The sequence below is a fragment of the Mytilus trossulus genome, chromosome 9 (assembly GCF_036588685.1).
Source record: "Mytilus trossulus isolate FHL-02 chromosome 9, PNRI_Mtr1.1.1.hap1, whole genome shotgun sequence".
Classification (NCBI taxonomy): Eukaryota; Metazoa; Mollusca; class Bivalvia; order Mytilida; family Mytilidae; genus Mytilus; species Mytilus trossulus.
In genome coordinates, this window is record NC_086381.1 from 42902213 (window position 1) to 42916751 (window position 14539).

Here is a 14539-nt window from a genome sequence, read left to right on the forward strand (position 1 = left end):
AGTCCACTTTTAAACGTCAGAACGTCTTGCGTTTTTTAGTCCTGAATAAAAAAAAAAAAACGTTTAAGACAATTCCATCATGGGGGACACAGTTGCTGATGTGGTAATTTATAAGCATTATTTTGTTCAATGCCGGTTGTGAATGATTATCATAACTGGAAATTTAATCTGTTGCATATGAATAAACTTTTGACTGAAATTGCTAATTGTCCAGTTACAAGTATTTCATGCTCATTTAATGCGACATGCAATACATATTAGTACAGTTGAATTAATCGTTTACTATGTAAATTATTCTATACTAATAAACTCTGTTGATGCCTTTTATATTAATCCGATATTGCACGGCGGATTTTCAGTCGAATTGATCTCCCTTTTTTAACAGTTCTGGTACTTTACTAAATTTTAAGTCACGGACAACACTAAGGACACACGAACAAGAGACATAACGTCCAGCGCCAAATATTTTATTCGTTATTTGAACGACATCATGTTAACAATATATACTGTAGATAAGCTCTATTATCATAACGGGAATTTAACATTGAGCCTTATTTTTTTTACTGTTTTTGGGATGAACACTACATTGTATTTTAATCTATAAAAAGTAAATTCGAGTAAAGACAGATTTGTTTATGACTTGACTAAGAAACAACTTTTAATCAAATATTGCCTTCCAACTGATTGCACATTATGAAGATTGAAATGCTACAAAAATTTTACTGCGCAAACTCGAAGACCAAATGTAATTTATTTTTTATCGTTTAATGAAATAGTAGAAGATCGTAAAATGAGTATACAATAATAAAAAAGCAAATAACCAAAAACGTACGTATTTATAATATGGACGCGAATGACAGTTCCAGTAAAAGGAAACAATTTTGGTTGATATGGATATGTCTTGGGACTCTTGTCAAGTTTTGCTGCTTATTCAGAAATGGACACGTTTTGAGCGTTTATACAAATGACACACTTTGGTACCCTTTTACAACTAGACATGTTTCCAGTTCAATAGTTGACACGTTTGGGAGAAGGACACGTTTCTGAGTGTAAGATACGTGTGATATGTAAAGTATATTGATTTTCCTTCAAATTATGGAATGTTTTAAGATCAAGTTATGAGAAAAAGTCATCACCTGTGTTTATTGTACTGACCTTTTGTAGATATAAAAGTTTTACGTTCTCAAACAACGTTTTGATGACATTGAATAACTTCAATCTGATAAATGCGAAACAAGGGATAAGTATTTATTCTTTTGAATAACATTTGTGTTATGTTTGTTATAGAAAGATTTGTTGTGTTTTGTTCAACGATTCTATTGTACCTGTTTCAGGATTTTTGTATTAAACATGTGTATTTGTCAATAAATGTTCTTTTACCTGTCTTCTTGGTCTTATAATTACCCGTACGATTTATTCCTGTTTTAATGAATACATGACGTTGAAAAATCATTTAGTTAGTCCATTTTAAACACAAATGTCATTACAAATTAATACAATAGGTAGGTTTTGCAAGGCAGTTATTCCAAGAAGGCGAATAAATGTCGCCACTAGATATAAAGGTATGTGTTATAGGACCAGAAATTGATCAATGTTACATGGTACCATTATTTTTATGACATTTTGGTATAGTCTTTTTTTATTTCTAAAAACATCAGTAACTTAATGACAATTTAATGGGCAACACAAGTAATCCAAGACGAAAAAAAGAAAGAAGGAACATACTGTGTTAATTATGAACAAAGTGCATTGTATGTTGCAGATTCTGTGCCAAAGGCACAAGTATGTCAAGGTAGTCTCACAACTCTTAACTGCGTCTTAAAGTTATGATGTTTTCTTGTTTGTTTTTGGTGTTTTGTTTCTTTTATTTTGGTCTAATGATTTGCAGTAAGATACACTTTTATTAAATACTAATGAGAAAATTTAATTGTGTTCATATCTTATTTTCTATATTTTGCTTCAACAAATTGCGAACAAATTTTCCGATTTCCTTTCAAAACTGTATACTTCATTCCTAATATTTTATAACATGATATTCAATATAAAAGAGAGGCGGGAGATACCAAAAGGGATATTTGAAACTAATAAGTCGAAAACAAACTGTTTTTCCATTGTAAAAAATGAAAGAATATGACTAGACAAACATTGCCTAACACTGCAAAAAACTTAAGAGTTAGCAAAACAAGCCGAACTAAACACGGGAAGGATAAGCAGATTCTGTTGTGCATGCAGCACTTATCAATATAGCATAGTAAGAAGATGCTTGTAGAAAAATTTCGTGATTTCTATCTAATCCAGCATATATTCATGTAGTTAGATATAGTGTACAATGTTTTCCATAAATGTCTATTTGTTTTTCTTTAGTGTCTGTACAATAAGAATTTAGTTAAATATTTTTCTTTTTGAATAAAAATAGATTAAATGGTAGAATTTTATGATCTCAAAATAGAAATGTTGTAAAGATGAATTTCAAGCTATGATAATACGTTCTGAAAATGAGGTTAGCAGCACAATGAGGTTAGCAGCACGTTTTTAAACAGTTCTTAAAGTTTACATTACGTTTTCAGTACGCTTTACTTGTTTCGAGTTTATTGCATACTATACCCTTTGTTCACACACATACCTCCGTCTACAGTACAATTAGACACGAAATGGTATATTGGTGGTTTATTTATTTATTTCTACAATCAAATTATGGATAACATTACAGCTCTGGGGGACTTGTGTTGTATTTAGTATACACTTTCACAGTTTTAATTTGTATTGAGATAAGATAATATACATTATATTTTTATATCTTTTTGTCATGTTGTCCTTCAGCTTATATAAGATTATAGACAAATATCCCCATAGCATCATAAGTTTCAACCGAAATGACATATGCAATATCATTTTTTTTAAATTATAATACTTCAAAACTACTGAAAATGTATAAAACGGCGAAGACTAGTAGAAACGTGCTCACTATGTAAAGTTTTCAGGAGAGGACATAATGAAAAAAACTATCCTGAACAAAATGAGAACGCAGTCAGAAATATGTCAAACTGTTTGTGTGCGAGTTGATTGAGTTATATGAGGTAAATGATATCACGTATGAGGAACGAGTTATAAACCGGTTCAATCGAGCATCAGACAATTTGGGATGTTTGAAAACGGTGTCCGCATAAAGTGAACGGACAATTATATCCGACTTAAACTGGAAATTAAAGGACTGCTAACAGGATAAACACATTAGTAGAATTGTTTAAAGAAGTTTTTGAGTCAAATTAATTAAAGTTGCTGTCTGAGAAAGGCTTTGCGTTCTAGACAGACCACATACCTTTTACGGAAACAATTTTACACGGACGGGTTCGAAAGTATTGCGAACTATATAGAAAAGATGTGGTATGAATGCAAACAAGACAACTCTCCACAAGACACCAAAATGACACAGAAATTATCAACTATAGGTCGCCTTTAACAATGAGCAAAGCCGATACGGCAGAGCCAGCAATAAAAGACCCCGAAATTACAATGTAAAACAAAGCCAACGAGAAAAAAACTAACGGCCTTATTAATGTACAAAAAATTAACAAAAAACAAATATGTAACACATAAACAAACAATCAATGAATTACAGGCTCCTGACTTGGGCCAAGCACATACATACATAACATGGTGGGGTTAAACATGTTAGCAGGATTCCAACCTTCCCCTTAACTTGGGGCAGTGGTATAACAGAAAACATAAGATTGAACTATAAAAATCTGTTGAACTCATTTTGTTAACTCATCAGATGGACAAAAACACAAGTGGACGTGGCCAGGTCTAGTGTTAACTAGGGCTTAAATATCATGGGTAGTGTTTTCTCCAATCGCCACATGCATGCATCATATCATCTTAGAAGCTTTAGAAAATGGTGACATTTTTAGTTTTATTACATCTGCTGTAAGTAGCAATATGTACAAAAGGTGATACAATTAAACATTGCGGAGTTGTATTCCAGTACCAATGATTCAAACAAAATAACATTGATGCATGTTTTTTTATCCAATGAAACAACGCTTTTCTGTAATCAAAAATTAACTATGACTTAACATAATGTTCGTTCCGTTTTCAATACTTTTAAAAGTGTCCCCCTATCCTATCATGTCAAGTAAATATTTAATTCCAGCCGCTTTAATTTTGATCCGGTTTTGTTTTAATATGTTCTGCGTTAGTCACACAACGTGTAACCTGTTTCAGAACGAGACACACATACACCTACTGTCAGAGTCAATTATAAATGTCAAATGAACCATCCAATCGACTTATTTATGTGCGGAGGTCTGACCCGATTTTATTCATATGATTTTGGATTTTTAAATAGAAACAAGTTGAGAAATTTACTTTTAAGAATTTATGTTTTGTGAGTACACAAGGTTAACAGTAAATTTAGAGTTATGTTTCTTTTGTCGTATATATGTTCTTTTACGTTATGAATGTGATTTATTTTTCAAATATTTATGCATGTTAAACTGATATATTTCTAAGATTATTCCTGCTACAATCATAAGCAACCTCTGGTATCCATCTAACATCTAAGTTTTTTCATGTTTTCTGTGCGCAACAGGATTTTGATGTACAATTATCAAACAATGTAAACATGCGTAAGGTTTACTTATTTTGTCGAAGACGTATGCAGCGGTAGTTTTCGGTGTTATTTTGTTGTAATTGAATAATTGGCAGAGAAAAAGCATCAAAGTTATCAAAGGTACAAGGATTATAATTAAATACTCCAGACGCGCGTTTCGTCTACATAAAACTCATCAGTGACACTCAGATTAAAATAAATATTAATCCAAACAAGTACGAAATTGAAGAGCATTGAAGACCCAAATACGGCTAAGGTAAATAAATAAATAATCATAACAATCAGACACATGCTAAGTGTAAAAAGTCAATTTTATATATTTTAACCACGTATATAATTCAAATATAATGTGCTTTTTGTTTGGTTTTTTTTTCATTTGAATAAGTCTCTAATTATGGCTGTTATATATAAGGCGAACACATGTAACGAAGATAACAGTATGATCAATTTAATAATGTATTATTCATGAAATTAATTTCGAAAAAAATGTAATTTCGTCATTTAAGTTAGATTAATGTAGGGCATGCTATTACTGTTAAATGGATAAGGAAAACACTTACACATTATTAAAAGATTTCATTCTTACTTATAACTGTGTATCACATACCAAATGTTAACCGAATAAGTAGTGTACATAGGACGACACTTATACTGTGACGATTGACAACACTTTAAAGATAAGTAACATGTAAAGAAACGACAAGTGGTGGTAGACGTGTTTACCACAGGGAAGTAGTTCTTGTTAGAATATTTGTCCGGAAAACGTACTCGATGAATCTTAGCTAGGGTTTATATACATAAACGCTTTAGATGAAGAAGGCTGATGTTCAATTTTATTTAATGTATTAATCTTGAAGCTGTGCATTTAGAAAGAAAAACAAATATTTCAAAATAAGGGAATGTCATATGGATGTCGATGAATATTTTGTGTTTCTATATTTAGTGAACTAACTTTGTATGTCATCGTTTAATGAACAAATAGACGTCAAATGTATTTTTCTATCACAATAAACGGTGATATGGAGTTGGTCTTGACTACAAACATAGGATACATTTTTTATTGTGTGTGTACATGCTCTTTCTTTTAGAATATCAAGGTTCTCGCGAAAATAGGATACATGTACAACAATTAAAGTATTGCAAATATAGTGTCATACATAACTCTTTGTATAGTTATGTTATTTTTGAAAAATACTCACCAATGATATAAGTCTAATAATTATGTGCGCCAGGCGTGTTTTCCGATTTGACTGAAACCCTAAATTTTAACCCTTTTCTAAATTCGTTCTAACCTTTCTCTCTCTACATATTTGTGACTTTTTACTCTTTATGTAAATCTTTTGTCTCACCTTTGTCAGTGTAAAACATTTATCTAAATCATAAAAATTCTCTTATAAGCAATATATTGGGCATAGGCGTGATAATTTGTAGCTTCGTTTTGTATATTTTAGTTTAGACGCCATCTAATTACCTGTTTGGTTGACCTCCGAGCACCTCCGATTGCAATATAAGCGATATACATATATATAGAGATGTCAATAGATATCAGACTCGTGCATTTTGAATTTTCTATATCTGTTGAATTTCATATTATAGATTTAAAAAATGGTTCATCATCGTTTGTATCTTTATAGGAACGGTTTTTGAGGATCGAATTAGTCAATCAAACGAGTCACCTTTGTTTCACTTTCAATGTCGACATTATTTTCCTTAAATAATTCAGCACACACAATATCTATGGTTTCCATCTCTAGCTGAAAGGGGAAATTTAGGTTCACAGTAATACGGATTCAATGATGTCGGATAATTCACTTGGAAATGTATACTTTATCATCAATGTTTCGTTACTTAATTTGACAAAATTGAACAATAATGCCTGCTAAAAGCCGATTATTATTTCACTATATATATTTCATTCCCTTTTAAATGATTTGATATATTATGCTATTATTCTATTTTTTGCCGTTGTCTCATTTTTTTATAATTAAAATATAACTGCTGACTACATCGGTACAGACAATTAATGTGATGAAAATAGCTAATGCTTTGTAAGTGTAACGGGTTAAGCGTCAACAACAAATAGAAGAAAAAAATCAACTACAATAACTGTTACCAGATACCAAACGTGGTATGAATAATTTTGTGTTTTAACGTTGCAAAGAGGAAAAAGAGTTATCTTCGTGTTTTGAAAACACCCTCCCGTTCTTCTTGTTTAATTTCAAACTCTGAAAACTCGAATGTAAAAATTTGGCAGAAAATATATACGTCGCAGATTATGACACATTTATCCCAAATCAAATAATGCTACAACAAAATATACAACAGGGAAGTTTATGATATCTTTGACTATAATCTACCCCGGAAAACTGTACTTAAAGGAATATTACACATAAATCTGGTTTATTTTCAGAAACATTTAATACATTAACTATGGAATTATATATATATTGTCTGCTGCTCTCCTTTGTTCGGGGTCATCATGACGAGATTATATCAGGTTTGTTCTATTGATTCTGCTTGCATAATGTTTTTTTAAATATTTAACTGTTTATGTTTGTTATGCTTTATCTTTGTCATCTGATAAACAGGGAGAGAGTAAAGGGAAAATGAACAAACTTGCTACTACTTATACAGCACATACGGAGATAATCAAACGTTTGTTTTACGTCAAATATTTTATATGTCCTCAACGTGATCAATTTTTATAACAATAATTATGAGAGTAGAATAAAATTCTCTTCTGTTCAAAATTCATATGCAATACAAAATAGTCAAATCAAGGATAGGAAACTTATTTCCTTGTACTGAAAAAGATTGCCTAACCCAATATTATTGAAAAAGGCCCAGCGATACTGCAAATCAAAAAGGACAACTATATTTCTACGGCCACATCGGAAAGATAAAGTGCAAAAAAATGTAGCCAGTCATACAGTCTTTTCATACAAGAAACTCATCACACACACACTAGGAATTAGATTGTGTACTCTGGTTTTGTCTACAGATGACTCATCAGTGATGCTCAAATCAAATAATTTCAAAAACCAAATGAATTTTGTTCGATAACTCATAAATTGGAAATGTATTTCAGGAATTACAACCAATGAAGATATAACACTTACATGTTCGAATAAGCATAGCCGTAAATTCTGCCAATGGCAACTTGCCACATCACAAGGTACATTTGTAGACATTGCTGCAAGCATCAAACATCAAAATCAAGCAACAACAATAATGACAATTAAATCGTTTAGCATTGCTGATCGTGGATCATACCGTTGTAAATGTTATGATAAGTCTGGAAGATTCAAATACAGCTCCAGTATTACAATTGGTAAGTATGTATTACTGTATGTGGTTATCTATTATAATTTAAATGTTTCATGAGATATAGAATGTGTGTTTTGTCATCACACATGTAAACACGTTATAATTCAAAGCGAAATAAAGAAGATAAAAATTAAAGCCAGGTAACATACATCTTTATAAGATTATACTTTTAATTCTTTATGATTCACTTGTTATCATCTGAATTTAAAGTATCATGTTCGAGTTGCATTATTCATAATAACAATAAAAAATAACGTCTCCCATCAACAACCTGTCATATAGAAAAACCATATATAAAAATACACCTGAAAACAACCAGATGAGATTTATGACTGAATATACTGCAAGGTCAAACTTACTCAGTCTTCTTATTTGTATAATCGATTAGAGAAAAATAAATCAATAAAGAAAACATACAATATTGAACAGCTGTTACCTACTTAAGTCCTTGTGTGAAAAATAACTATATATCGTATCAGGGATACCCGCAATCACAAAAATGTAGTTTAAACAACAAATGTTCCAAACTATAAAATATATAAACATGACGTCCTGCATCCTTATATTGGCGGTTGATTTCTGATTATATGTTGTTCGGCAACATAATATTCACAAATCTTGTACAAATAGAGATTTATACAGATTTTAAAACTAAAAATTGATGTTACGGTTCAGTCTTACGTTAACAAAATAACAAAACGAGGTTCTCAAAAAAATATCAGACGAAATATTTAACTTCAAGATAATAACAAAAAACAACAAAATTTCCTTAAATTACCAATTCAAGCCAACTTCGGGTTCTCCGATTTATCTGAACATTTCAGGGCAGATAGATATTGATCTGTTAAACAATTTACTTCTGTCAGATTTTCTCTAAATGCTTTGTTTTTTTAGTTTTAAGCCAAAAACTGCAATTGACCCCTCTGTTTTAAATTTAGCCATGGCAGCCATCTTAGTTGGTTATCCGGGTCATCGGACACTTTTTTTTAAACTAGATACCCCAATGATGGTTGTTGCCAAGTTTGGTATAATTTGGCCCAGTAGTATCAGAGAAGATTTTTGTAAAAGTTAACGACGACGGACGACGACGGACGACATCAGACGACGGACGCAAAATAATGGGAAAAGCTCACTCGGCACTTCGGGTCAGGTGAGCTAAAAAATAAAGGTTCATCGAAAGGTACAAAGACCTTGTTGATAATCAACTTCACAAATGATACATGTTGGTCTTGATGTATAGATTCTGCGTACTGGCGTTGTTTGTCGTGCTATATTGTTCTTTTATTTTTCTTTGTTCTATTATTAATATTACTGTTAGGACACTTTGCAGTGATATCCATTTGACCTGGTTTGGTACTTATATAATTATACAGCGCGTCAATGTGTTGCTTGTATTATCTTTCATTTTTGATGATATGTTTTGTACGTGTGACTTTTTGTGTTTCATTGGTTCTTTGGATGTGGCTCTGTACTTATAAGCATTTCGTCATTATGTTGTTGTTTTATTATAATGACAGTATGTTATTGTTCTATAATAATGCCAGAATGTTATTGTTCCGTTTTAATTTTAAAAATACTTTGAAAGACAAAATTATTTTAAACCTCTTCCTGTGTAACGTTTACAATCTGACGACAAACACGGGACTCTACACTAGAGGTGATGGGAACCTTGCCATTTAGTCACAGGACTTCAAATATTTCAATCATTTATGGGTTGATTTAATATACATATATGAGTAAGCAATGAATGTAGTTGTTAAAAAATGGAAAACAACACGTTTAATAAGTTAATGCTTCCGTGGCGCATTTATGGATTTACCTTACTCAGGAACGCTCAAAGTCAAACATTTAAAATCCGAAAATGTAAAAGTATTGAACCCTTAGAAGAGCTATTTGACAAAAAACATCAAAATAAATCATCTAATTCATCTAAAGTCACATTTGCCTGAGGGAGTTGAAACCTTAGTTTCTTAACTATTTCAAAATTTATAAACGGATAATTTTAGAAAAGTTTGTTTAATAACTTCAGTACTAATTTGATAGAAGTTTATGATACGTTTATGATACTAAACACATGAGGGATTGTGCCTTATATTCATATGATGAAGACATACTCTTTCAATCAGTTTAATTGATGTCTGGAGCTGGCATGTCAGTTAACTGCTAGAAGTTGGTTGTTATTTATCGTTGCTGGGCTTCTAAAATGTCGTATATGACTTTTTTGGCTAAAAATACGTTTTGGCACCAATGGTCTGGGCGGGAGGAAATCTTTGGAATAACAAAATAGCAAACAGTTAGACAAATCTAAATGTGTTAAATAAGACATATTACACAATTGCCAATGTCAGTTGTTAGTAAAGTTTGCTTCAAAAATGTATGAAAACTTGAAAATCGTTGTAGCATGGTTTTGGGGAAAAATAACTGTACATTTCTTTATTTCTGCGAAAATGATTTAAGTTCTAGGATAATCCTGAAATGTTAAAGTTTTTATTTCACTGCTATTTACAAAAATGTTCAAGTTCGCACACGACATTTTGGAAACATGCATTTTGCAAAAATTTTCAAAGCCAGTTTGTGAGATATATTTTTTTTCTTGAAAATTTTGTAAAGTACAACATTTTAGAAGCCCAGCGACGTTATGTATTATTGTCATTTTATTTGTTTCCTTTAATTACATCTTCTGACTTCAGACTCGGACTTCCCTTGAACAGAATTTTGATTTGCGTAGTGTTATGTGTTTACTTTTCAAAGGCAAGAATTCTATTTTCAAAATGTCAATGTGCAAATAATGTAACCGTAATCAAAAGCATCATTATTTCTTTTAGATTTTTAAACGATCATTCTTGCGTTTTGATGGCAAATAAAACGACTACATACTAGTCATAATAGTATGCATAAAAATAACCATTAAATTTGTTTTGGCATGAAAAAGAAATGGTACATCTATAAAAGGATATTATGGCCATTATCATCTCAATCGATAGATCATTTCTTCTTAGTTGGCTAGTTTGTACTTTTATGGTGTGTTTGTATATCAATAGCTATCAAACTCTTTACAAGCCACAAACACTTTAAAGGCTGGCTTGTTACGTTAATAGCTTGATGTTTCACACGATTGGCATACATACATGGATATTAAGGCAGATGATCATGAAACATGTCAAACTACTTACAATCATGTCATTAAGTAATTATAGTTTCTGTATATCTAAGGACCGTTCCAGAATTTATTGTAAAGAGGGGAGGGTCGAGGAATGCACTGCAGACATAATTGTAAGGATTTGTGGGCTAGAATGCTCTTTTTGGTTGATGGTTAATCGATAGATCATTTCTTCTTAGTTGGCTAGTTTGTACTTTTATTGTGTGTTTGTATATTTTAAAATAGCTATCAAACTCTTTACAAGCCACAAACACTTTAAAGGCTGGCTTGTTACGTTAATAGCTTGATGTTTCAAACGATTAGCATACATACATGGAAATTAAGGCAGATGATCAGGAAACATGTCAGACTACTTACAATCATGTCATTAAGTAATTATAGTTTCTGTATATCTAAGGACCGTTCCAGAATTAATTGTAATGGGGGGAGTGTCGGGGAAGGCACTGCAGACATAATTGTTAGGATTTGTGGGCTGGAATGCTCTTTTTGGTTGGTGGTGGTTATTTTAGAAACATAACCTGAGCAATTAATAGAAACATTCAAATGTATGCCACTGCAAGTGATACGAATTAATCACGAAAACTCAACTACATAATGTATGTTCACAGATCCATATTTTTTTTTAGGACGCCTTCATACAACGTTATAACTCTGAAGCCATTTTTACGTCTAGACTTTGTCTTTGAGGGCAAATTCGGGGGGGGGGGGGGGAGTTTGTGACCCAACATTTGCATGCAATTTGCATTCCCGTCTAATAATTTTACTTAATTCCTACCTTTTTTGTGCTTACTGATGCAAAATATTCCCACAAATATCCAATAAGATACGATTCCATTTTAAGTTGGCAAAACTTTTTCTTATTTTAAAAATCGTATCCAAGAATGCACAAGAAACCCCACTTCCGGTGAATATAAAATATCAAAACCGGTAAAATCAACCCGTATAACCCCTATACAAGTGAATCAGAACATTGACGCGTTCGAAGCGATAATCAGGACAACATTTTGGATGACAACAATTTCGAATGCCTCTGTAGAACTTATTTGAGTATATTTAAATATGTCAATGTGAACGTTATAAAAAAGAAGATGTGGTATGATTGTCAATGAGACAACTATCCACAAAATACCAAAATGACACAAACATTAACAATTATAGGCCACCGTACGGCCTTCAACAATGAGCAAAGCCCATACCGCATAAAGTCAGCTATAAAAGGGCCAGATAAGACAATGTAAAACAATTCAAGCGAGAAAAATAACGGCCTTATTTATGTAAAAAAAAATGAACGAAAAACAAATATGTAACACACAAACAAACGACAACCACTGAATTACAGGCTCCTGACTTGGGACAGGCACATACATAAATAATGTGGCGGGGTTAAACATGTTAGCGGGATTTCAACCCTCTCCCTAAAACCTGGGACAGTGGTATAACAGTACAACATAAGAACGAACTATACAAATCAGTTGAAGAAGGCTTAACTCATCAGATAGACAAAAAATAAAAGTGGACGTGGCCGGGTACTTATACATCCCGACACATAAAGACACAATGAACAGATCTGAGAGTACTCGCAGTTATCTGACAGCTAGTTCAAAGCCATTAACAACTAATAGAAAAATCATGCCTCTAAGTTAGTTAGTTTATTTATTCAATTATGCAGTTGTTGTAAGTTTTAGGTATTGCATATAAGTTATAACGTTTGATGAAACTGATAGATGGAAAACGCATAGACATGGTGCGATTTCATACGTTTTATGAGATAAATAATGCTGAATATCTTTTCGTGCATACACCTTTGGGTATTAATACCTTAAGCAATAATTAATAACTATACGCTGAATTACTACATGCCTTCAAATGCTTGCTTGTAACTTAGAATAAACGCAATATCATATATACTTACATTTTGTTATAAGATTTTTCTTACTGTATTGGTCGTTCTATCACATGTGTCGCGTTCGTTGTGCGTTTTTAAATAAATATTGTACAGTTCGGTGACAATAACCGTCACAAATCACGTTCTTGTTAAGGTATTCGAGATGGTGTCGACGACCATTTTTATGTATTCTATTGGAATGTGCATCTGTTAACTTAGCCAAAATATTTGAAACTTAAAATATCAGTCATCCAAAGTCAAAATTGCAATGTTTAACAAGCGTAAATCAGATAAGAATGATTTTATTCAAAATTAATATTAAGAACTACCTCTTCATCTTTACATCTTCGCATTTAAGAAACTGTATTAATATTGTTGGCTATAATTTATTTGTCCATTGTAACAGTAAACACATATTCTTTAGCCTTAATGTAACTCTAAATTATCTATGAACCCGCACCGGGGGCGGGGGGGGGGGGGGGAGGGGGGTTACTGACTATACTTTCGGGTATAACTGTGCCGATAGCACTTGCCAAATAATACCCTGTTCTAACCAGAACACCTTGAAAAACATACCCTGTTCTCAACAAATATCGAAAAACATACCCTGTGTCTAAACAAGGTCGGAAAATGAACACCCTGTTATATACCGTTTAAAATAGATGTTGTTATAGACACGGGTTCTAGACTGTATATTTAACAGTTAAATAAGCGTTCATGTACTAGGCAAATACTTCATTTTAAAAAAAACCTGCTCTCAACAGCAGGACATGAAAAGGCGAACGATAAGCATCAGAGAACGGCTCCCTTATTTCGTTCAAATTAAAAGTGACTTGCCATTAATTATAAAACTTTTTTTTTTTTAAGTTTAAAACCTATATTTTTGTAAACATCAATAGATTTTTCAACTTCCGCTGATTTTATTCATGCTCTGTTGCTGTAAAGACCTCAAGATTCGCAAAAAGGGCAGAAAAGTGACAGTTTCCAAACCTTTTTTTGCATTTTAAACTATGAGAGTCCCTACGACTCATGATCATATTTATACCCGACATTCCTTGAACATAAATGTTGATGCAGTTCAAATATTTTAGTGGTTCGTCAGTACGCTCATAGTTAAACATTCAAAAGTGACAAAAATCGTCGTAGTTTTCATTGAATCATCGAAATTTTAACCGAACTGCGGACCGGAGATGATTTCCGGTATTTACTGGATCCGACGACGGAAATGTATTAATGCTTCGCTATAATAATGGCTAGTTTCTTTCGGACGAAAAAATAAACATATTTGAGACAATATATATATATATATATATATATATCGAAAACCCTGGTGTAAAATTTGCTTGCTTGTAAGACGTGTGGTTTTTTTTTTATACAAAAGATATCATCAGTGACGGTCGAATAAAATATGTCAAAAGACCATTAAAGGCTCAAAATTCCGATTTTTTTAGAAATACAGCTAATAAAAGTTATTTATTCCTGAATATATTATCCGTAGTTTTGGCAAACAATATAAATAAAAGTTTTGTTAGCAGTTAATTCATAAAATAGACCA

At 32.0% G+C, this 14539-nt stretch overlaps 1 protein-coding gene across 2 annotated transcripts in view; it reads left to right on the top strand.

Moving 5' to 3' along the window:
* Window positions 1-6971: 6971 nt before the first annotated feature.
* LOC134682957 (receptor-type tyrosine-protein phosphatase alpha-like) overlaps window positions 6972-14539 on the top strand; it is a 70013-nt gene continuing 62445 nt past the window's right edge. For both annotated transcript variants that reach the window (XM_063541904.1, XM_063541903.1), the window contains exons 1-2: window positions 6972-7109; window positions 7701-7943. In XM_063541904.1, coding sequence (XP_063397974.1) covers window positions 7043-7109; window positions 7701-7943 — 310 coding nt within the window. In that variant the 5' untranslated portion in view covers window positions 6972-7042. The remainder of the gene's footprint in view (window positions 7110-7700; window positions 7944-14539) is intronic.